Source organism: Mus caroli, chromosome 14 (genome assembly GCF_900094665.2).
Source record: "Mus caroli chromosome 14, CAROLI_EIJ_v1.1, whole genome shotgun sequence".
NCBI classification, from domain to species: domain Eukaryota; kingdom Metazoa; phylum Chordata; class Mammalia; order Rodentia; family Muridae; genus Mus; species Mus caroli.
In genome coordinates, this window is record NC_034583.1 from 47,875,169 (window position 1) to 47,900,958 (window position 25,790).

A 25,790-nucleotide genomic window follows, 5' to 3' on the forward strand; every position below is an offset into this window, starting at 1 on the left:
TTGGTTTTTTAAGACAGAGTTTCTCTGTGTAGCCCTGGCTGTCCTGGAACTCACTCTGTAGACCAGGCTGGCCTTGAACTCAGAAATTCGCCTGCCTCTGCCTCCCCAGTACTGGGATTAAAGGCGTGCGCCACCATGCCCGGCTTATAGTTTTCTTTTTTGGCAAAATGATGAATGGGCATTTTTTAAATGAGTTCTCTCAGCTTGCTCTTTACTAGTATGTAGAAAGACAACTGCTTTTTGTCAGTTGATTTTGTGTCCTCCCACATTTCTGAACTGACCGGAAGCTTCCTCTCTGGGGACTTGGTCACATAATATTAGAAGTGCCAAGCAAGCTGCCAAGGGAGAAAAGCCATAGTCTAGCCAGTGTTTAGAGCTTTTCCTTGGCTTTGCTTTCATTTCCACAATCACTTCATAGAACCCTGAAGAGCATACACTTAGCCTGGGCAAACTGTGGGTTCAATCCTAAATAACAACAAAGGTACTCTTCTGGGCATAGGCCGAGAGCCAGAGCCTGCTTTCTCAGGAGGATCAGCTGGCCTTGCTATGTAGACAAGGCCCTTGACCTCCTGCATCTATCTCTTAAGTGCTGGGGGTTCAGGGGAGGCATGCCCAGCTTCTTTTGATTTTTTTTGGACTTTTTTTAATTGAGGATTTTGTATATGAAGATATGTTTTGATCGAATCCAACCCTTTCCACACGTCATTCACACCACCACTTTCCCTGTCAAGGGCATGTGTTCTTTTTTAAACCCATGAGTCCATTTGCTGCATGTGCATCAGTATAGGATCATCTACTGGGGCATGAGCAGCCCACAGAGCAACATTCCTGAAGAAAACTGACTCTTCTGCCTTCCGTAGCCATCACTTGCCAACAGCTCCTCAGCCAGGGAGGGAGGCCGGGGGGGGGGCGTTCCTGAGCTGGTCCCTCACCAATGCTGGTATTTTGGCCAGGTTGACCTTGCGGGTCTTGTGTATGCAGTCAGAGCTGGCCTGTGTGCTTGTGTGCCACGTCCCTGTCCTGTCCCCAAAGCACTGATTCACACCAGCCCTTCACTACCTCTGCCCGCTGCAATCTTTCTGTCCTCTCTTCTGGGGTGATCCCTGTGGATCTGTGTTTTTAATCTTTGCATTTTTATTACATTTATTTACTCTGTGTGTGTGTGTGTGCACACACACGCGTGGAATGCATGCCACAACATTAGTGTGGCATTCAGAGCACAACTTGCGAGAATCAGTTCTCTCCTTCCACCATGTGGGTCCCAGAGATTGAACTTAGATCCTCAGGCTTGGCCATAGGAGCTTCTACCCATTGAGTCAGTTCACCAGCCCTGTGTTTTTATCATATCAGCCTAGTAAACTTCACAGTGTACCATAAACCCTATGATCTCATTTACTTTTTTTTAAGTGTGTGGGGGGGTGATAAACAATGCACAATAAATAAATTAATAAGTTGTTTGCTTTTAAGAATACTGTCTAGCCCTTGGGCATTTTTGTTTGTTTGTTTGTTTGTTTTTTCTTTTTCTTTTCTGGATGTTGAGGGGGCTAGGACAGTCCACTCAGCTTTGGATACACTAGAACTTACTTGCATATTCTTGACTACATGAGTTCAGCCTAAGTTATGAAACTGTATCTCAATTTTTTAAAATTTTTCTCACTTGATTTTTTTCAACACTTTGAACAATGTAATCTCAAGAGGCACCACAATCCTGTGTACAGCTCTGGCTACAACTGCTAACCATAGCTCTTTCTGTGGAGAACCTCACATCCATGTGCTCTACTGTCCCTTCTTCTTGACGTTTGGCTTTCTTTTATTTTGTCTTGTTCTATTTTTTACAGAACCTCATGTATCCAAGGCTAGCCTAGAACTTGATTTGTAGCTGAGGTTGGCCCTGAATTTCTGATCCTCCTGCCTCTTGTCTCCAAAATGATGGGATTGCAGGCATGCATGTCCACACTTGGAAATGGTGCACTTCTTAAATTACATGTTTATTCCTGTTATTTTGTGTGTTTGCATGTAGGCACGAATGCCACAGTGCACTGTGGGGGTCAGAGAGGACTTGAAAGTTCTCTCCTTCTACCTTGTGGCTTCTGCAGTCAAACTCAGGTTGGCAAGCTTGGGGGCAAGGACCACCCACTGAGTCATCCTGACAGCTTTCAGTGCCATTACTAATGATGAAATTGTAAAACAGAATTATTGAGATCAGACATTGACATTCAAGTTGGTATGACCGGCATGGTGTAAGACAATCTACTCAAACTTGCCAAAATGGCTCATGCCTGTAATCCCAGCATACAGAAGGCAGAGGCAGCAGAATCATTATGTTCAAGCAGCCTATGTAGGGTAGGAAGCTGAGGACATGGTTCAGTGGGTAAAAGTGCTTATTTTACCATGCAAACCTAAAAACCTCAGAGGAAGGTAGAAGGCAGGACACTCTCTGGAAGCCTGATGGTCCACTAGCCTGGCTAACGCAGGAACAAAGAAGCCCGGTCTGAACTATGGTCAAAGGGCGAGAAATCACACAGGCTGTGCTTTGACCTCCTTGCATACACTTTTAGCATGTCTGTGCCCCACACATGAGCAAACACACACATGCACCCACATGTCTCTCACACACATGTAAAGCCAATTTAATTCCTTTCCCCCTTTGCTACTTAAACACAGATGATTCACAAGCTGGCAGCCCGGGCGCTAATCAGAGATTATGAAGACGGCATTCTCCACGACGATGAAACCAGCCACGAGGTCTGTTCTCCTAGTAAAAGCCAATATGCACTGTGCTCTGTTACTCCTCGATCGATTGACTCATAGGAATATAAAGTAGTATAACTGAATAAAGAAGAATGTGAGGGTGGGGCATCCGGCGTCTGCAGGGCCAGTCCCGGGGTGTGGGTGCTCCGTGGCTGTTTGCTGAGTTCATTAGTGAAAGAACCAACAACAGTGACTGTCAGAGAGTTCTGTGGTCTTCCCCCATGAGAATAGCCTAGAGCAGGGCTCAGAGGATGCTCGAGGAGTGCTGACAATAGCCTCTCATCTCCTGCGCTGTAATGAAGCAGCTCAGGGTCAGGATGGTGGTAAGATGCCTCAGGACACTAGGCAGACTCACACTCGCCTTGTTCCCTCCTTGATGGACAGAGGAGTGTCCTGGCAGACCCATCTTGGCCAGCTACTGTGACAGTCAGGCCGTGTTCTTCAGTGAAGTTTGAGAATTAATGTTCAATGTCATGCCTGGAAGGGATGCCAGGGTACCATGTAGGACTCACTGGCTGCCACAACAGGTAGCATGTGGCCCTGTGTTTTCTCTGCTTGTGACCACCGGATTAGGCTCTCTGTGTCCCCTTTGACTTGAGGCCCATTTAAAACCTAGTGCATCTGACTAGCTGTGCCTTAAATAATCTTAAACAAGTTAAGATACCTGTACAATTCTTCAACTTCACAGTGGGAGCCATAGATGTTGAGAGAAAGAGGAGGTTCACAGCATGTGAGAGCACTCTGGAAGCTGCTATATAGCTGTATACTATATAACCGTATACAGGAGGCTGTATAACTAAATTGCTTCTATGATTCAGCTAAGTGAGCCATCTCAAGTCACAGGAAACACATGTAATCTACCTATGATACTTAGACAGGACTCCTGACTCAGAGTATAATTTGAAATACCAATTATGAAGTTGTTTACTTGAGGCAGAAGAGACAGCTGACTTGGTAGTGAGTGGGCTTGCGTAGCATGCACAAGGCTCTGATTCAGTATCTAGCACTGTGTTACCAGGTATAATGGTGCACATGTGTAATCCCAGCACTTGGGAAGTTAGAGGCAGAAAAAGCAGGGGTTCAGGGTCAGCAACAGCAACATAGCTGAGTGCCAGGCCAGCCTTAGATACTTGAGATGCTTTCTCAGAAGAAGTGAATGAGCCAGGAGTGGTTCACACCTTTAATGCTAGCACCCAGGAGGCAGACGCAGGTGGATCTCTGTGAGTTCAAGGCCAGCCTGGTCTACATAGCAAGTTCTGGGGTACATAGTAAGACTATCTCAAAAAATAATATGTTTTGAAAAAAAAGAAAAGGAAGGAAATGAATACATTAAATGTCTTATTCATCACAAAAACCACTTTGGATTATTTTACAGCCTTTAAGCTCATTACATATAAACTGACATAGTTTCATTCTTTCCTAGATGAAGAAAAACATCATGAAATCTCTGATTATCGAACTCAGTAAAGAAAATTCTCTTATTACACAATTTACAAGCTTTGTGGCAGTTGAGAAAAGGGTATGTATTATTGTTCATTTAAGATTAAACTTTTACTTAGTCACTTTGGGGCTGGAGATATGGCTCAGCCAGAACCCAAATTCAGTTCCCAGCACCCACAGATGGCTAACAATAGCAACTCTACCTCCAGGGTATCTGGTGTCCTCTTCTGGCCTCAATAGAGACCCACACATAAATAAAAATACTTTTTTTTTTCTTTTTGAGATGGTGTAGACAAGGCTGGCCTAAAACTCACAGAGATCCACTTACACAAATCTCTGCTTCCCGAGTGCTAGGATCAAAGCTATGTGCCACCACACCCATCTTAAAATACTTAAAAAAAAAAAAAAAAAAAAAAAAAAAAAACCCTCACTGTTGCCGGAAGTGGTGTATAGGCATTTAATCCCAGCATTTAAGAGGCAAAGACAGGTGGATCTCTGTGAGTTTCAGACCATACAGGGATACAGTGAGACCCTATCTCAATACACAAACAAAAAGAAGGCAGAGGCAGGAGGTGGTTGAGTTCAGCCCAGGCTACACAGGAGTCAGAGACAGGAGGATTGCCATGAGTTGGAGGGTAACCTGATCTACATTGTGAGTTCTAGGCCATCCAGGGCTACATAGGGAACATAGGGAGACTGTATACAAAGAAAACAACAAAACCCAGGTCACTCTTGCCCTGAGTAGCAGTGACCAATCCAAGGCTATTAAGGGGAAAGTAGATAGAAGCTGGGAGGTAGGAGCCAGGGCTAGCACTTGCCATATTCCTCTCAATGTATCGTGTGTTGTCCTAGTTAGGTTTTATTGCTGTGGTAAAACACACCAACCCAAAGCAATCTGGGGAGTAAAGGGTTTCTTCCACCTTAAAAATCATAGCTTTTCACTGGAGAAAATCAAGGCAGGAACCTAGAGGCAAGCAGAGGCCATGGAGGCTTGTCCCTCCTGACTTGCTCAGCACCACCTATAGTAAACTGGGCTCTTCCAAGTCAGTCACCAATCAAGAAGATGCCCCACAGGGTTTCCTACAGTCCAGTCTGATGAAGGCATTTTCTCAATGGAGGGTCCTTCTTCCCAGATGCCTCTAGGTGTGTCTAACTATGTGTGTTAGTATTTTCAGTATTTTGATTACTAACTATCTGTATGTATATTTTAAGGTATAAAAGCAGGGCGGTGGTGGCACACATCCTAATTCCAGGGGAGGCAGAAACAGATTGATCTCTGAGATGAAGACTAGCCTAGTCTACAGAGTGACTTTCAGGACAGCCAGAGCTACATATAAAAACCCTGTCAGAAGAAAAGAAAAGAAAAGAAAAGAAAAGAAAAGAAAAGAAAAGAAAAGAAAAGAAAAGAAAAGAAAAGAAAAGGGAAAGAAAAGAAAAAAAAAGAGGACATCTATAGTTTGGGGTTGGGATGTGGCAGCTTACTATATAGCTAATCCCCAATACACAATCATGTACAAAAAATACTATAATTTGATTACCTTTTTAAAAATTTCTAGATTTATTTTTCAGATTGATCCTTAGGCAAGCCTGTGGGGCATTTTCTTGATTGATGGCCAGAGACATATGATCCAAGTATACCCCCAAATGTTCTAAACCCAATATCCACAAGGCTTTACAATATGTTAATTATTTAATATGATAATATCTTTTTAAAAATTGTAACCCAATTGTAATCCTATATAGGACGTTAATGAGACTCCTTTTGCTAATGTCCCAAATATTTCGGAACTTGTTGCCAAAGAAGATGTTGACTTTCTACCATACGTGAGTTGGCAGGAAAAGCAACCAGGGGCCTCCATATCACAGGTAAGTACAGTCACCAAAGCCAGCCAGCCATTGCTTAACAATGGAGGTGTATTCTAAGAAGTATGTTAGTAGAGATTTCATGACAACGGAGTCAGAGGTGGCCCCACCCCACCCCAACCCCACCCCAGTTGTTAGAGAACCCACATGAAGACCAAACTGCACATTTGCTACCAATGTGTAGATGGCCCAGATCCAGCTGCTGTGTATTCCCTGATTGGTAGCCCAGGCTCTCTGAGCCCCCATGGCCCCAGGTTAGCTGGTTGACTCTGTAGGTCTCCTTGTGGTGTTCTTGACCCCTCCAGATTGCTCACTTCTATCCCCCCTTCCATAAGACTCCCCAAGCTCCATTATGTTTAGCTGTGGATGTCTGCATTGGCCTCCATCCACTGCTAGATGAAGCCTCTCAGGAGACAGTTACGCTAGGCTCCTGTCTGCAAGCAGAGCAGGGTATCAGTCACAGTGTCAGGGGTAAGAATATACTCTTTTTTTTTTTTTAAAGATTTATTTATTAGTATAAGTTCACTGTAGCTATCTTCAAATGCACCAGAAGAGGGTATCAGATCTCATTGTGGGTGGTTGTGAGCCACCATGTGGTTGCTGGGATTTGAACTCAGTACCTTTGGAAGAGCAGTCTGTGCTCTTACCCACTGAACCATCTCACCAGCCCAAGAATATACTCTTAAAGGATGGTTTATGAAAGAGTCTGGGAGCTCAGTGTGACGCACACACACATCAGAGTTGTCCTTAGCTGCAGGACAAGTTCTAGGCCAGCTTGGGAAACATTAGTTTCCGCCTCAAAGGAATAAGAATGAAGGCTGTCGATGTAGCGCAGCGGTAAAGCCCACTCTGCGTGAAGCCCAGGCTTCCTACTCCAGCACAGTTAAGTAATACTAGAATGAAACAAGACTGCCGAGACGCCTCAGCAGGTCAAGGCACTTGCCACCAAATCTGATGGCCTGAGATAAATCCCCAGAACCCACGCAGTGGACAGAGAAAACCAACTTCTTCAATTTGTCCTCTGGCTTCTACACACACAAAATAAACAAGTATAATACAGAAGAATTATAGGGCCAGGGGATGTTTCAACAGTAAAGGACATTTGCTGCTACTCTTGCAGAGGACCCAGGTTTGATTCCCAGCACCCACATATTGGCTCACAACTGTCTGTAACTCCAGTTCTAGGGGGTCTGACTCCCAGCGCCCCAGGCACATATGTGGTGCACATAGATGCATGCCGGCCAAATATTCATACATATAGAAAATAAATCTAGAAATTTTTACAACAATTACAGCATAGTAAATACATAGAACAGTAACAGCCATCTATTGTCATTACACATTGCAGAGTTGCGGGGCTGGCGGGTGGCTCAGTGATGTCAGAGCACTTGTTCCTCTGCTAATTCCCCAGTACCACGTGGCGGCTCACAGCCTTCACTCCAGTCCCGAGGGATATGACATTCTCTTCTGACCTCTGCAGGCACTGCACACATGCGGTCCTCATACATGTGTGCAGGAAAAACACAGATACACATAAAATAAAGGGAAAACTTCTTTTAGGGGAGTGAGGGCTGGAGAGATGGCTCAGTGGTTAAGAGCACTGGCTGCTCTCCCAGAGGGCCAGGCTTTGATTTCCAGCACCCACATCACTGCTTACAATTGTCAGTGACTCCATTTCCAGGGGAGCTGATGTCCTCTTCTGGCCTCTGAAGTCCCTGCAAGCACATTGCACATACATACATGTTTGTAACACAGCCATACACATAAGATAAAAATAAAGTAAACCTTTAAAAAAAAATCACTGAGGGGAACCCTTGGCCTAAGTCCATATATGTCTCTTGTCCATATATGTAGGTAAATCGCCTTGAGAAGGTGAAATATTCACACACTTATGAAGATTCTGGTGTAATACTGAGGCAGCAGCCATATAGGAACTCAGTTGTGAAGTTTAAAAGAGAAGGGCTCACAACATGTCCCCAAGTACAAGAAGCTCAAGTCAGTAGGAAGAAAAGAAGTTTTTGAGACAAGATCTCAGCGTTCTGTGCTGGCTTCAAACTTGCTCTGTAGCCAAAACCAACCTCGAGCTGCTGATCCCTTTGCCTCTTTCTCTGAGATGTTGGGATTGCAGCAGGGCACCACCATTCCTAGATTCTAGTTATTACAAAATATAACAGAGGGTTGGGTGTGGTGATGCATGCCTTTAATCCCAGGGAGGCAGAGGCAGATGGGGTTACAAGTTCAGTCACAATTAGAAAAGACAGATAGATCACCATTATTATCATCAGCCCTATTTAAAGAATCTAAAGAATGTCACCTCCAAAGCAAACACTTTTTTTTTTTTTTTGTATGACAGTCTGCTTTTGGGCTGGCAGTGTTTGCTATTTAAAGCACTCCAGACCAACAAAACATATCTTTTCATGAGTCGCAAGTAATAATACCTAACTTCAACTAGATGTTTCATCATCTATGATATAAAGTAGGAAAAGTTTATTGTAATCAATCTGTCTTCTGTACTGAGTTGTATTCCTTCAGGAGTGTAACCTGTATGAGTCCTTATCTTTAAACTACATTTATAGAGACCTCTAATCCTATGATAAAAAGAGACCTTGACTCTGTAGCCTATTCTCCTGGCCAGTCAGAGTTTATCAATTGTCTCTGTTTACCCTGCACCAATTATACTGTTTGAGTTTGCTCAGGGGCAGATAGCCCAAGATTGCTAGAGTAAAGATGGGCGTGGTGGCACACGCCTTTGATCCCAGCACTCAGGAGGCAGAGGCAGGCGGATTTCTGAGTTCGAGGCCAGCCTGATCTACAGAATGAGTTCCAGGACAGCCAGGGCTACATGCTCAGATTTGCATCCAAAACCCGAGATATCTCACGGTCTGTATTATGGTCTGTATTCCAGTATTCTAAAAATTAGGGGAAAATCCCAACCGTGAAGCGTCTGGGGAAAAGTATACTCAGGTAATGCTGGGGTCCCATCGCACTTCCCAGCACGTCGGACGTAGGGCTGGGGTAGATGCTGTGTTAGCTTCTATTGCTAGCAAGGATTTCTGAAATGGATTGTCTGTCAAGCCAGAAGCCTCGGGGATGAGCCCAGCCAGCACTGCCTTTGTTTAGGGCACCGTGTTCACATCTGTACAGCATAAGTGTGAGACATCTCATGTCCAGGAAGGTCTCCCTAAGGCGGAGTGTGCACAAGAAGCAAGAACACTGTGAGAACAGTTTCTATGGCTTCCACTCTTTCTATAGGAGGACCAGGACACAAGTGCATTTGCTTATTGGCGGACTTTCTTGTTTTTACTTTATCTGTTTATGGAGCTTCCTTTCTTGTGGTGCTGGGGACTGAACCCAGCACTTTATGTATGCTAAGCAAAGGTTATCCTGTTCCAGGAGGACATCTCGGTGTCACAGGGTGGGCAGAGGGGTGTTAAAGGACACTTGCTTTGTTATAAACATATCCACTTACATACTTTTACTTTTGTACCATAGACAGAGATTGATTCTTCGAGACTAAAGCACAGTGAACTCACTGATGGCCATGGAGTGCTACAGGTAAACCATTAAACAGAATGATGCATGGTGAATTTTCAGAGAAAAAAAAGAAGTCGTATTTTTCCAGTTTGCTATTTATTATGATTTATTTTTACATTTCTCTCTCTTTCTGTGTGTGTGTGTGTGTGTGTGTGTGTGTGTGTGCGTGTGCCAGGGCCTGTGTGTTAAGTTAACTTGGGGGAGTCCATCTCTCTTCCCACCACATGGGTCCCGGGGAGAGAGGTCAGGTTTATCAATGAGTGCCTTTACCCACTAAGCCATCTCACTGCCTCCCTCCCACCCGCCACTCCCAACCCCACCTCCATTCTATATTTTTTGAAGACAGACTTTCACTATGTAGCGCAGGCTGGCCTCAAACTCCCGATCCTCCTGCCTGGGCCCCTGAGTACGAGCATGCCAGGCACAGTCCTTGGCTGCCGTTTGTTTTGTAATTTTAGTTATATATTATCTATTGGTCATGCAGAGTCTTTTGTTTGTGGTACTTGGGCCTCAGCCTTCCAAGCATCTGATAACCTGTTAAATTTTTAAAATCTGTTCTATTTTTATTTCTGTGCATATGCTCATGTGTATATGTATGCGTACAGTCATGCACAGCCATGTCTACATGTGCTGTGGAGGCCAGAAGAGGGCATTGGACCCCCTGGAGCTGGAGTTACAGATGGCTGTGAGCTGCCAGAGCACATGGGTTCTGAGAACTGAACTTGGGCCTTCTGAAAGAAAAGACTTTATCCCATAGCTGTCTCTCCAGCCCCTCTGTCACATTTTTAAGTTTTTAATTTCCTGCTTCCTATATGTGTGTTAGGAGGCCTTCTATTTATCCTTCAACAGTTTCATACATTGATACAATGAATCTTAATCATATCCACCCCAATTCTCCATCCCAGTTCCTGGCTTTTATTTGGGTTGTTTTGCTATGCTATGCCTAGAAATACCTTTAGCACTCATAAGTTATACTTTAAATTCCCACCCCCCCCCTTCATTTCTTTTAGGAGTTCTGTTTTATTTTGGTTTTGCTGTGAGAGAAGTCAGAACTAGAATATGCTGGAATGGCCCCTAACCACTGAGCTTCCCTCCCTAGATCTGATCATTCTATGCTTACTCTTAAGTCTCCACCTCATGGACTGTATCCTGGTGTAAGATAAAGGTGGGAAGCCAACCTTATTCTTCCAGAGAGTCACCCAGTCTCCCCAGCACTTAACTCAAAACGCCACCTTCATTCTCAGGCCCATCCTCTGCTTTAGGGTCCTGTGCTCTGGTAGCTGTGCCTACTCTGCAATAACCATCTAGTTAATTATCATGATACCAGCGACTTTAGTATGCAAGAGGCCTAGTCTGTCATCATTCATCTTTTTTTGTTTTGTTTTGTTTTGTTTTTCGAGACAGGGTTTCTCTGTATAGCCCTGGCTGTCCTGGAACTCACTTTGTAGACCAGGCTGGCCTTGAACTCAGAAATCTGCCTGCCTCNGCCTGCCTCTGCCTCCCGAGTGCTGGGATTAAAGGCGTGCGCCACCACCGTCTGGCTCATTCATCTTTCTTAATATTCTAGTTTCTCAAGAGGCATGATAACCTAGGCCTATAATCTTAGCAACTGAAAAAAGCCAAGGCACGAGTATCAAAGCAAGTTTGTGGCCAGCCTAGGCTACAGAGCAAGTTCAAGGCCAGCCTGGGCAACTTAGTGAGACTGTTTCAAAATACAAAGTATGCAAAGTATGATAGATAGATAGATAGATAGATAGATAGATAGATAGATAGATAGATAGATAGATAGGTACCAGGCATAGTGGTATAACATCTTTAATCCTAGCACTTGGGAGGCAGAGGCAGGCAGATCACTATGCATTTCAGGCCACATAGCGAGTTCCAGGCCATCTGGGTTACACAGTGAGACCCTGTCCCATTCTGTTGTGGTGATAAAATGCCTTGACAAATGTAGCTTCAGGGAGAGAGGGTTTATTTTGGTTCACAGCCCCAGAGGGCACACAGACCACTGGTAGGGAAGGCATGGGGCACAGGGTGGCGTAACATTGTTGCATTAGGTCTGGAAGGTGAGAACGCACAGCAAATGGATAGAAAACCACAAGGCCCACCCCTAATGGCAAACCTCGGCCAGCAAGGCTCCACTTCCTAAAAGTTCCATGATCTCAACAGTGCTATACAGCTGGGGACCAAGAGTTCAAACACACAAGCATGAGAGACATTTCACATTCACACCATAGCGCTGGGGACGCAGGCTCATGGCTGTAACCTTGGCTCAGGACACTAAGGCAGGAAGACCATAGTGAATTCCAGACCAACCTGGCTTGCCTATCTGGTCTTTTCCTTTCGTTTGGTTTTTTTTCAAGACAAGTGTGGACTCACTTTGTAGACCAGGCTGGCCTCAAGCTTACAGATAGATGTCCACCTGCCTCTGGCTCCTGAATGGCAATATCATGGGCTGAGCCACCACACCAGGCCTTTGGCTACCCAGCTTTGTCAGTTAAGAGTAAGACAAAGTCTCATGGGCCAGCAATATGGCGAAAATGCTCATCTTTTATAAGCTGGAGTTTGATCCTCAGAGCACACAATAGAAAGAGAACCAACTTCCTAATATCCTCTGGCTTCCACACATGCATTTTGGCACTCATATGTACACATGCACATCCATATGCACTTGCATACACACATGTACATTAATAACAAATGAAACAGAACATTTCAAAGGCCTTGTCTCAAAAAAAGCAGAGAGGCCAGGGTTGTAGTTCATCAGTAGCAGGCTTCCCTAGTCTGTGGTAAGTCCTGGGTTCTATTCCTAGTGCCCTTAGCAAAATATGAAAAACAGTCCACCACCCCCTTTCTTTCCATTGTTGTTCTTTGAGATAGAGTCTCACTATAACCCAGGCTGACCAGAAATATATACATAGCCCAGGATAGCCTGAAATCCAAGATGCCCTTGTGTCAGCCTTCCAGGTGCTGGTATTAGAGGCTGGCTCTAGGCACGGTGTTTCCAGGTGTAAGCGTTGACAATAAGGACTCACCTGGATGTGCAACATTCACAAGATGATGTCATTTACGTAGTCCTTAGAGTTTTATTTATATGTATTGTGTTCATGAGCCTGAAATAACCATCTGATACCTTGCAGCAGGAGCTACAGTGGCAGGCTTAACTCACCCAAGGTATCGGCAGAGTCCTCTGAAAGAGCGGCTTCAAGATAACTTGTATTTAAAGTAAACAGTAGGGTTAGACAGAGTGATACACACCTTTAATGCCAGCACTCGGAAGGCAGAGGCACATCTCTGAGTTTTAGGCTTATCCCAATCTATGTAGCAACTTCGAGACTGGTCAGGGCTACAGAGTGAGATCCTGTCTCAAAATACTAATACTAAATAAAACAAAACAGGCAGAGTAATAGAATGTATCAGAACACACCTTGAGGGAATAGCAGGCCACCTGAGCAAAGATGCTAAGGGCTGCAATTATTATCTGGCCACTCTCACAGAGAGAGGAGCATTTGGTTGCTGAGGGGTGTGGCTTATATGTTTCACTATACTGATACAGATTAGGTCAGATATTATTTTTCTACTGCTCATGTCCATTCTTTTTTTAAAGATTTATTTATTTATTTATTTATGTATATGAGTACACTCTAGCTGTACAGATGGTTGTGAGCCTTCATGTGGTTGTTGGAATTGAATTTTTAGGACCTCTACTCGCTCCAGTCAACTCCACTTGCTCAATCCTTGCTCAGTCCAGCCCAAAGATTTATTTATTATTATACATAAGTACACTGCAGCCGTCTTCAGACACACCAGAAGGTGATGTCAGATCTCATTACAGGTAGCTGTGAGCCACGATGTGGTTGCTGGGATTTGAACTCAGGACCTTCGGAAGAGCAGTCAGTGCTCTTACTGGCTCAGCCATCTTGCCAGCCCCCCTTCTTATTTGAATCATAAACATATCTGATATGGCATAGAGAGTAAATAGAGGTTCTCTGTGCACGTTCACTTTGAGGACACTGTTTGGCTTGTTGCCCATACACCTAAAAACAGTTCAGGCCAGGTTAGGCTTTCTGGTCTCTTATCAGATACATCAGGGATATTTTGAGCAGACAATGTCTAAGGTTGATTGTTGTTAGCGATAAGGAAACTTTCTGTTATGCAGAGATGTGTGTATGGATGAGCACAGGTGGGCACTGAAGGGCTTCAGAGGTGTTGGGTGCATTGTTAAGACTGTGTGTGTACATATGCAGGCGAAGACACTAGGGCCGAGTGAGTTATTACAAGAGTTAGGGATACGCGTGACCGAAGCCAGGATCCCAGACTCCTCACTCGCTCACTCTGCGTCCCTGCCTCAGACCTGAACCCATGGCTTTATTTCTCTTCAATCATATAAAATGTTTGCCTTTTACCATTGGTCTTTATCTATTAGCATATTATAAAACTTTTAGCCAGTAGTGGTGTAATCTTATACTCAGAAGCTGAAACAGGAGGATTAACATGAGTTCAAAGCTAACCTGGGTTGCATGGTAAGACCCTGCCTTGAAAAGTAAAAATAACTAAAGACATTTAGGCCTTAGGGATAGATCAGTGGTAGAACACTTGATCAGAAATAAACAAATAGGAAACCAGATAAGCATTATTATATATTTATTTATCTATTTATCTGCATGCCATGGGGGGAGGGATGCATGTAAGCATTACAGTTTGGATGGAAAGGTATCCTGGCAGTCAGGAGCCACCGAATACCAGAAAGTCACACTATATAACAAACCTCACACAAGAGATGTATTGGAAGGGAAATACCTAGGAAGGTGGCTGCCTCTATTCCAGTGAGAAGCAGCAGAGAACTGGAGAGAACACAGGGTTTACATAGGGTTGGGTGGGTTGAGCTTTCTGTCATGGCCTGGGATTGAAGGAATTGTGTGGCCTGATCTTAGGGCAAACTCAAGTATTGGTGGAATTTCTTTTCTTTTTTTTTTTTTTTTTTTTTTTGGTTTTTCGAGACAGGGTTTCTCTTCCACCTTGGGAGCTAGGAGCACCCATTGCAGCCTACTCTTAGGCCTTTGGTGGGAGGAGGGGCTGGCTGCTGGAGCTCAGAGTAGGGAGGGGTACGCATGTCTCTGTGCGCTGTGCGATTCCAGCACCCTACACACTGCTTTTATTTTTATTTTCTTCTTGTTCTTCTAGTGGTGTCCATGAGTGAAGCAGAGACCAGAGTCGGGTGTGCTCACACAAGGGAGACACCCATCACTTAGCATTATGCCTGGCCCTTGAACTGTTGTTGTTGTTGTTGTTGCTGCTGTCGTTTGTTGTTGTTTTGAGATAGTTTCTCTATGTAGCTCTGGCTGTCCTGGAACTTGCTCTGTACATCATGCTGAACTCAAATCCAAGAGAGTTGCCTACCTCTGCCTCCTAAGTGCAGCACCACCACTGCCTGTTTTAAATTTCTTTTTTGCAACTGCCTCACTAAACTGCTCAGTCTGGCCTTGAATTTAGGATCATCGTGTCATCTGAGCCTCCCCAGTGTGAAATTAGGGGTAGGAGCCACCCTAGCATCCCTGGCCTTGCTTCCCTGCAGGGCTGATGGTCTCATTCTGCTATGTGACGCGCAACCCCTAACAGCCCAATTGTCCAGCTTCTTGGAAGAATGTCCCCTAATTTATTTTGTTCTGTTCTCTCTTCACATGCACAACTTCTCTCCTGGGCAGCCCTTTTCAGTCTCCTCTGAAGGGAATGAGGAACCATCACTGCTACTCGCTGCTAAAAAAAGGAAAATCAAGACTATAAAGACGTCCAGTCTAGACGTTTCTGAAGATTTTGAAGACAGGACTGCAGTAGCACAGCCACCTGCAACAGCGCAGTCTCTTAATTTCCACCTGCCTCTCAGTGTCTGCCCACAACTGAAAGCTGTGGGGCAGCAGCTGCATGGGATCCGGCTGGAGCCAAAGCAAAGAGGAGGATTTCAAAAATTACTCATGGCAAAGAAGTGTCGAAATGTGCCTGCTTCCCTGGTTTCCTCTGCTCCTGCAGTCACAGCTGAGTTTTCTTACCTTTCTGCCTGCAGCTCTAGTTCTGCCTTCCTGTCTCCTCTCTGCGACATCCCTTCTTCTCTTCCTCCCCATCCCCTTGGTGGTACCCACCCTCCTCCCCCTCTTCCTCTCCCTGATGGCACCCATCTTCCTTCCCCTCTCTTTGGTAGCACCCACCCTCCTCCCCCTCCCCCTATCCCTGGTGGCACCCTTATTTCTCCCCCTCCCCCTATCCCTGGTGACACCCTTATTCCTCCCCCTTCTTCTCTCTTTGGTGGCACCCATCTTCCTCCCCCTCCCCTTCTCTCTGCTGGCACCCATATTCCTCCCCCTCCCCTTCTCTCTGCTGGCACCCATATTCCTCCCCCTACCCTTCTCTCTGCTGGCACCCATATTCCTCCCCCTATCCCTGGTGGCACCCTTATTCCTCCCCCTTCTTCTCTCTTTGGTGGCACCCATCTTCCTCCCCCTCCCCCTCTCCCTGGTGGCACCCATATTCCTCCCCCTCCACCTATCCCTGATGGCACCCTTATTTCTCCCCCTCCCCCTATCCCTGGTGGCACCCTTATTCCTCCCCCTTCTTCTCTCTTTGGTGGCACCCATCTTCCTCCCCCTCCCCTTCTCTCTGCTGGCACCCATATTCCTCCCCCTCCCCCTAGCCCTGGCAGCACCCACCCTCCTCCCCCTTCCTCTCTCTTTGGTGGCACCCATCTTCCTCCTGCTCCCCCTGCTGGCACCCAATTTTCTCTTTCTCCTATAGGATTCATCCCACCTAAGTTGGGTCCACCTAAGCTTAGCCTTAAACTTGCTGGAGATACCAACATCCATGACTCAGAGCCACCTCTCCTGAGCTTTAAGGATTTTAGCTCTAGGAATATGGGCTTTAGTTGTGGTACCGCTTTCTCAGGTAGCTTTGGTAGTTCAAAGGATTTTGATCCAGGTAAATTTTCCCAAGGCCCCAACAACATCAGCTTCTCTCCCAAAGCCCCTGAGATAGGCGTTCTTCACCGGTCACCTTTTTGCAGTCCTCCTAAGCCACCTTCTGCCCCTCCTCTTGTCACCAATGTACTTTGCTCTGAGGTTCCTCAGAGCTCTTTTCTTAATTTGCAAAGTGCCGCAGTGCATCAGAGCCCTATTAACAGAGTGTCAGAGATCAGCATGCAGTCAGTTGAGTCAGCTCTCCCATTAGATTATTCTTCCAGAGATGGGTCATCATACTTTGCTCTAGAAGGGGCAGAAGACTCACTGGGTGGAAGTTCTTTTGAAACCGATATAGATGAAGCAGCAGCATTTACAGCCATCGGTCTTTTAACTAGTATTGAGACTTTCTCAGATGAGGAATGTACCTTCTGTGATGAAGACCAGGAGAGTCCTGTGCCGTGGGCTTCACTCTTTGCTCTACAGACTGAGGTATTTGACTTATTTCTGCTTAAGTCTGTGGTCAGCTCGCTTCACAGTTTGCACAGTGCTTCCCAAGGCAGTTGGAAGGAGAACAGTTTCTTTCCAGTCTCGTGGTTCAGGGAGCATGTCAGCGTGGGAGTCTGTATCTCTCAGTGAATGGTCACCCTTTGCATGGTGCTGAGTGACATGTACCATGCATTGTTGGTGACATTAACATTCCGCAGTTGAAAATTAGCATCCTGAAGAGGCCATGGACTTACGTTCTAAGTTCTAGTACTGGGAATTGAAGTTGATAGAAATTTCCTCTTGCCCAGTAAATGTAAGGGAGGTGAGTATTCTAAATATTGTCCTAGAGGTAGCAGTGAATGAGTGCTGCAGCTCCAAGGGAAAGGTATCCTGGCATTGAGAGCCGAGGGATACCACAAAGTCACACCTCACAACAAACCTCGAGTAAGAGTTACTGTGAAGTTAAAAACCCAGGAGCATGGCTGCCTCTGCTGAGGGGAGAAACAGCAGGAGGACAGGGAAGGAAGCCAGACTTATATAGGATGTTGGGGAGGGGGCAAGCTTTACAGGGTGAGGATTGGTGGGATTTTAAGTCCTGTGCTTGGGAGAGTTCAGGCATTGGTAGTTTTCCTGTTCAGAGATTGGTGGGTTTTCATGATCAGGGATTGGTAGGTTTCTGTGGCAAGCTCAGGGCCTGGTGGGACTTTTTTTTTTTTTTTTTTTTTTTTTTTTAGGGCTGGACCTGCACTGGGAGTAACAGAGATTGTTAGGGAAGTCTGGGGGTAGGGCCTGGGTCACTGGAGCTCCTCAGGTGGAGGCCTGGCCACTTTTCCTGCCTTACAAGTTTACTAAGTATATAAAGTTTACAAAGGGAGTGCAGGGCTGCTCCTGTAGTAGTTTGCTGTAGTGTGGAGGGGCACAGTACTCCATCTCTTACTCTAGTTAACTCCCTGTAAGCTTCCACACTGAGATTCAGGCTCACATATGCAATTTGAATACGACGCATCACATCTGTAGGCAAGCATTCAGCCCCAGAGCTCAGCTCTTGCTCTGCTCTCTTGCTCTCTCTCTCTCTCTCTCTCTCTCTCTCTCTTTGTTGTTGTTGTTGTTGTTGTTGTTGTTGTTTGAGACAGGGTTTCTCTGTGTAGCCCTGGCTGTCCTGGAACTCACTCTGTAGACCAGGCTGGCCTCAAACTCAGAAATCTACCTGCCTCTGCCTCCCAAGGGCTGGGATTAAAGGTGTGAACCACCACCACCCGGCTATCTTTTCTTATTTAAAAAAATTTTTTTTAATTTGTGTGTGTCTATATACCTGAGTTTGTGTGTACATGTGTGCATGCAATCCAGAAGTCCATGGTGAGCATCTTCCTCAGTTGCTTTCCAAATAATTTATCTTTTATTTTAAAAGTTTAACTTATAGCCAGGTCTAGCAGTACTTACCTTTAATATCAGCACTCGAGGCAGGCAGATCTCTATGAGTTCCAAGTCAGCCTAGTCTACATAGTGAGTTCCAGGATAGCCAGGGCTATGTTGAGAGAGCTTGTTTCAAAAAGCAAACAAGCCGGGCGTGGTGGCGCACGCCTTTAATCCCAGCACTCGGGAGGCAGAGGCAGGCGGATTTCTAAGTTCGAGGCCAGCCTGGTCTACAAAGTGAGTGCCAGGACAGCCAGGGCTACACAGAGAAACCCTGTCTCGAAAAACAAAAAAAAAAAAAGCAAATAAAAACATAAACAAAGAAGTGGGGAGTAGTTTGTTTGGTATTTCAGGGGAAAGAATTTATTTTTATTTCTGTGTATGATGTGTGTATAGGGGAGTGCCCATGGAATCCTGAAGAGTGTGTTTGATCCCTGCAAGATAGGATTACAGGTGCTTATGAGCAGCTGAACATTGTTACTGAACTCAGGGCCCCTGGATGAGCAGGAAGTATTCTCAGCCATTGCTTCACCAGCTGGAACTTGTTCTTTTTTGTTGAGATAGGGTCACATATTAGGAAAGTAGCTTTAGAAACATCTTCAGTAGATCAGTTTTAGGAGCCAGTGAGCTGGCTCCGTGGGTAAAGGCGCTTGCCACATGAGCTTGATACCCTGAGTTCAATTCCCGGGACTCACAGTGTAAAGAGAACTGACTTCCCTTCCAAAAGGTTGTCTCTGACCTCTACACTGTATGCGTGTACACACGCATATTCCCTACACTATATACATGTCTACATATTCTCTCTCTCTTTCTCTCTCTCTCTCTGTCTCTCTCTGTCTCTGTCTCTCTCTCTGTCTCTCTCTCTCTCTCTGTCTCTCTCTCTCTCTCTCTCAAGTTTACAGTCTCCATCTGCTAACCTAGGCCTAGTCCTGGAAGCTTCTGGCCTCTGTACAATCTAGGCCTAGAATATTTTAGGCTTCTGAGATTTGCTACTTGTGATGGTTTGAATATGTTTGACCCAGGGAGTGGCACTATTAGGAGATGTGGCCTTGTTAGAGTAGATGTGTCACTGTGAGCGTGGGCTTTAAAACCCTCATCCTAGCTGCCTAGAAGCCAGTCTTCTCCTGCTAGCCTTCAGAACAAGATGTAGAACTCTCAGTTTTTCCTGTGCCAGGAAGCTGCCATGCCCCCGCCTTGATGATAATGGACTTAACCTCTGAACTTGTAAGCCAACCCCAATTAAATGTTGTCCTTTATAAGAGTTGCCTTGGTCATGGTGTCTGTTCACAGCAATGGAAACCCTAACTAAGACACCACTGAATGAGCTGAACCCTTCCTAGTTCTTTCTGCTCTCTGGCTGTGTGATTCAACTCAGCTGTTCTGACTCTCCTAGGTAACTGATTCAACCTGGCTTCTTTCTCAGCCTCTTGATTATTTTGCTCTGCTTAGCTTCATACTATCTTTGGCAATATGTTCTAATTTTCTGGCTCCTTATCATTCCCTGGCTCATTCTGTCTTCACCTGCGTCTAGCTTGTTCTTCCTCTGCAACCTGTCTCTCTATAACTGTGCCAGTAAAACTGCCTCCTCTCTCCCTCTGCACAGCTTTCTCTTAAGTCAGCTCTCCTTCTTCTGTTCTCATGAGAGTTGGGTATATCCTATCCTGTCAAATCTTTCTCTGATTTGTCACTTTGCCCCTCAAATGCTTCCTTCTACAAACTAACCTTACTTTCATTGTTAGAGATTGAAGGTGTGACTAAGGGCATGTCTGTATTCCAGCCAGAGGGATTAAAGATATGTTCTAAGGCTGAGCCACACCACAACCAGAAACCCAGTTTTCCAGTTAGCAATACGATCTCAGGATTTACAGTGTGATTAAATGTCTTTTATCTAATGTATATTTTAAATACTGAAAAAGAAATCATGCTAGAGACTTACAGTGGACCGAGGACCTAGGACTGACAATATAACTTTTTTCCTTAATTTTACAGGATGGTTTTTGGAAGCTGACACCAGAACTAGGACTTATATTAAACCTTAATGTAAATGCTCTGCTCACTTCTCTTGAAGAAAAGGGCATTCGATCTCTAGGTAAGCCACTGTTTTTCAGTTAATTAAGTCACTTTTTTCCTTCATTTTTCCAGTCATTTACAGGCAAACTCCTCATTGTAACATTGTATTGATTTTGTAAACTAGTACATTCATTTGGAATGGACTACTTTTGGAAGTAGTTCACATGTAACTTTTGGAAGTTACATATGACTAAAATTAGATTTTTTCTTTTTTAAGTCAGGGCCTCACCATGTAGCTCTGGCTAGCCTAGAACTCTCTATGTAGAGCAGGCTAGCTTTGAACTCACAGCAATCTGCCTACCTCAATTTCCCAAGTGCTGGGATCAAAGGTGTATGTCATAGCTTTACCCATGATGAAAGTACTATCTTGGCAGTTTTATTAGTTTACATGGCGCCAACTATTGAAGAAGAGTGACCCTGAATCTGAGAATAGTAGCATACACCTGTCTGTAATCCTGCTGTGGCCTTATCCCAAAACCAGGTGGATCGTGAGCTAGAAACTAGCCTGGGCTATGTTGCCAGATCCTGCCAGCAACAGCAATATCCAAAAGCTCAATTTCACATGCTCAGCAATTATTTTCTTGGCCACACAACATATGTACCTATTGATCAACAGGAGCATTTTGTTTCACTTAGTGATTGACTTTGTGATCTTTGCACTTTCTACATTGTGGCTCTTCCGTCTGTAACACCCAGCTTTAGCATCGAGGAAAGACAAAAAACCACGCTGAGATTTTGTCTCAGTCCGTCAAGAAGCAATGGCTGAAGAGATGGTTCTGGGTTAAAAACAAAAACTGCTCTTGCAGAGGACACCAGTTTGGTTCCCAGCACCCATGTCAAGTGGCTGACAACTACCTCTAATTCCAGTTCTTTATTTTGTCTTTTGTGTGTGTGTGTGTGTGTGTGTGTGTGTTTTGAGACAAGGTCTCTCTATGGAATCCTAGCTACCCTAGAACTCACTATATAGACCAGGCTAGCCTCAAACTCAACAGAGATCCTCCCAAGTGTTGGGATTAAAGGTGTGAGCGCCACTCCTGGATTTAACTCCAGTTCTAAGGGATCTAACTACCTCTCTGGCCTATGAGGGCACCTGCATTCACATGCACACTAGACTGGAGAAAGAAAACAACAAATACCCCTAAAGATGGGGCAGGCCTAACCTTCATATACTGTTGGTGAATCACTATGGAAATCAATATGATGGTTCTTAAAAAAAAAAAACTAAAAATAGAATTATTATATAAGCCAGTTATACCACTCCTGGGCATGTCTGATAGATTCTAAGTCAGCATATCACAGAAATACTCTTCTGTCTATGTTTATTGTGGCACAGTTCATAATATCCGAGATAAGAAACTAATCTAGATGCCCATCACCATAGGAGTAAAGAACATTCAGTCAGGCAATGGGGGCACATGCCTTTAATGCTAGCACTTGGAAGGCAGAGGCAGGAGAATCTCTAAGATGAAAATAGTCTGATCTACAGAGAATTTCCATGACAACCAAGTATGTGCAGAAAAATCCTGTCTTGAAAAACAAGAAAAAAGAAAGGAAGGGGGAGGGGGCCTCAATATACACAATGAAATTTTATTCAGACATGAGCCAGGCATGATGGCTCATGACTGAATCCCAGCACTTGGGAAGGTTGAGGCAGGTGGATTGTCATGAGTTTGAAACAGCCTGAGCTACAGAGTAAGACCCTATTAAAACAAAACAAAGGCAGAAAGACGGCCCAGTAGTAAAACATACATGCTGCTCTTGCAGAGGACCTGAGTTTTTCCCAACAGCCTCCATAGCATTTCACAACTGTCTATAACTCTAATCCTGGGGGATTCAGTGACCTCTTCTGGCCTCCAAAAGCACTTTACACACGTAGTGCACATATATACATGCAGGCAAAGCATTCATACACATAAGATTAAAATTATTACATCTTTAAAAACAAAGCAAAAGGGTTAGAGGGATGGTTCAGTCATTAAGAGCACTGACTGTTCTTCCAGAGGTCTTGAGTTCAATTCCCAGCAACCACATGGTGGCTCACAACCATCTGTAATAAGATCTGATGCCCTCTTCTGGTGTGTCTGAAAATAGTTACAGTGTACTCATATATATATAATAAATAAATAAGTCTTTTTTAAAAAAGCAAAACAAAGCAAAGACAACTAAAAAACAGCATTAATGTATAGTTTTCATATGACATGCCTTTGGTCATCCTCGGTTATAAAGCCCCCCTTGACCCCACAGTAAGACAGTGGTCCTCATAGATTTAATTGTGGTATAATTCAGTTAGGCATTTGGTTTTGTTTTCAGACAATGTTGGGCTCTGTAGCCCAGGCTGGTCTAGAAAGCACTAGGTTGCTCCTGCTGAACTCATGGCAGCGTGCCTGCATTAGCCTCCCAGGTGCTGGGATTGTAGGCATGAACAACCACACGTAGCCTAATACCAGTGTAATTCTTCAGTATAACTTTAAGGGACAGAGGGCATTAGTTGATTTCTTTTTTGTTGTTGTGCTTAAAATACCAGAAACAACTTAAGGAAGAAAGTTTATTTTGGCTTGTGGAGCCAGAGTGTTAGAATCCATGTTGGTAGGGATGGCATAGCAGCAGCTAGCTTGAGCCGGACACTGGCTGTTCACATTGTGTCACAGGATAGAGGGAGGCTGTCAACTCACAAATGCCACTGCTAGTGAACTTCTTCCTCAAGGAAGACTCCTTGTCCTGAACCATCCACACCCCTCAAGTAGCAACACGGCCTGGGGACCAAGTGTTCAAAGACACAAATGAGCCTGGGGAGCCTTCTCCTTCAGACCACCACAGGAAGTAAAAGAGATCTTTGGTTTTTTAGGTACAAAAGGGCGAGAGCGTCTCCTGGATCTGATTGCCACTTTGCTCGTACTGCAGTTTCTTTATACCAAGTTGGAACAAGAAGGAATGGTTGCCAAGTCTCTGATAAAGATGGATGACGCCTTCATTTCTAGGTACTTCGTTGTCCTAGTAAATGTTTTTAAAATTTGGTCTCTCTCCCCCTTATGTTCTGTTTGGTTTTGAGACCAGCTCTCACAGGCTGCTTTGGAGCTTGCTATGTCATTGAGATCAACTTCAATTTTGTAGCAGTCTTCCTGCCTCCCAAAGGCTGGGACTGCAGGCTGTGCCATCATGCCTGGTTTATAAATGATAATCTTAGAGGAGCCTTTGTTCACAGGTTACAGCTTGCTCAAAGGTTCTTGTAGCAGGATAACTGACTTGGGATTCTTACCTCAGACTTCATGGGAGCAAATCTCAGAGCGCATGTGCATGTTGATGCCAGAACATAGGTTTTTGGGCTCCTGGTTTGGTACTCCACACTAGAGTGTGCTGCTCCTCTGTGCATTTAGAAGAGCCACATTATGATTGTTGGCCTGTGTGGTCTGCAACAAGAATGCAAATGGGAACCATGTGCCCCACATCTAAGGATTTAAAGTCATGAAGCAAAGCTGGGACTGTACCTTAGTGATAGAGCACTTGCCTAGTGTGCACTGGGACCTGGCTGAGTCCTGCAGTCCTGAGCAACACACACAGCACATACACACCACACACACACACACACCACACCACACACACACACACACACATGGGCACACACACACACACACACCAGACACATACACCACACACGCACACACACACACACACACACACACACACACACGGAATAAGTTAAAGTAGCAACCAAGTCAGGGTGGCACATTCCTGTAATCCCACTACTGAAGAGGTTACAGATGAAAATCTTAATTTATGGGCCAGCCTAGGCTACACAGTAGGACCCTGTCCCAAAACAAAACAACAGGGAAAAAACTATCAAACTATTAAATAAAATACATTAAAACATTCTTCCTGGAATAGTGGTGCACATCTTTAAGTCAGTACTCAGGAGGCAGACACAGGTGAGTCTCTGGGTTTGAAGTCAGCCTGATCTACCTAGCAAGTTACTGGCAGCCAGACATATATAATAGAGAGAGACTCTGCCTGTTTTAGTTAGGGTTTCTATTGCTGTGAAGAGACACCATGATCATGGCAACTCTTATACAGGACAGCATTTAGTTGGGGCTGGCTTACAGGATCAGAGGTTCAGTCCATTATCATCATGGTAGGAAACATGGCAGCCTGCAGGCAGACATGGTGCTGGAAGAACCAAGAGTTCTACATGTTGATCTGAAGGCAGCTAGGAAGAGGTTCTCTAAGACCTGTGTAGGATATCAGGCATTTGAGCTCACAAGTAATGTAAACAAGCTGAGGTGGTTTATATATGCTTGGCCCATGAGAAGTGGCAGGAGGAGGAGGTGTGCCATTGTTGGAGGAAGTTCATCACTGTGGGGCTTGGCTTTGAGCTCCTATGCTCAAGCTCTACCTAGTTCAAAAGAGAGCCTCCTCTTGGCTGCCTGTGGGAGACAGTCTCCTTATAGATGTCTTTGGATCAAGATGGAGAACTCTCAGCTCCTTCTCCAGCACCATGTCTGCCTGGATGCTGCCATGCTTCCTGCCATGATGATAATGGACTGAACCTCTGAACCTGTAAGCCAGCCCCAATTAAATATTGTCCCTTATAAGAGTTGGTCATGGTGTCTCTTCACAGCAATGGAAATCCTAAGACATAAGCCAAGCAGTAGTGTCCCACATCTTTAATCCCACCACTCAGGAGGCAGAGGGAGGTGGATCTTTGAATCTGAGGCCAATGTGATCTACAGAGAAAGTTCCAGAACAGTCAGAGCTACAAAAAGAACCCTGCCTTCAAAACAAAAGAGTAGTACAAAGAAAGACCTTCTCATTTTTATTATTAAAGTAAACAAAAGATGAAGTAATGTTCACAATTACCTTAAGCTGGGAATATACTGGTCTTCTGCCTTATCATCTTTGACCAAAGATGTGAAAAGAGCCAAGAATACTCCTCCCAGGCCTTTCCCACGAGATAATGTGGGCATACAAGGGCATGTCATGTCCTTGGTACATTTGTTGTGATAAATATTATTTGGGGGCTTCTACACCACCTTAAGTCATTTAGTTCCAAAACAAGTGACATAAAACTTTTATATTTATAATAAGCCTTAAAACACTAAAGCTAGGTAGCTACCAGCCCTCTATGCTATTTTGTCTACTTTTCTGTCAGTAACCCCAAGATATCCCTTGCTGTGTTTTGCCTGGGCTGCTCCTACTCCATCAGGCCAGTCCCCATGGCCATGCGCTCATAATCCACTTACTCACGGGGGCTTCTACTTTTCTCCTCCTCTCTCTCTTCCTTGTGTTTCCAGC

At 44.8% G+C, this 25,790-nt stretch overlaps 1 protein-coding gene across 1 annotated transcript in view; it reads left to right on the plus strand.

The window, feature by feature from the left end:
• Parp4 (poly(ADP-ribose) polymerase family member 4) overlaps positions 1-25,790 on the plus strand; it is an 86,963-nt gene that overhangs the window by 59,406 nt on the left and 1,767 nt on the right. Inside the window, exons 28-34 of the mRNA XM_029469183.1 lie at positions 2,665-2,745; positions 4,175-4,270; positions 5,935-6,057; positions 9,547-9,609; positions 15,294-17,024; positions 20,424-20,523; positions 23,350-23,482. Of these exons, the coding sequence (XP_029325043.1) occupies positions 2,665-2,745; positions 4,175-4,270; positions 5,935-6,057; positions 9,547-9,609; positions 15,294-17,024; positions 20,424-20,523; positions 23,350-23,482 (2,327 nt within the window). The remainder of the gene's footprint in view (positions 1-2,664; positions 2,746-4,174; positions 4,271-5,934; positions 6,058-9,546; positions 9,610-15,293; positions 17,025-20,423; positions 20,524-23,349; positions 23,483-25,790) is intronic.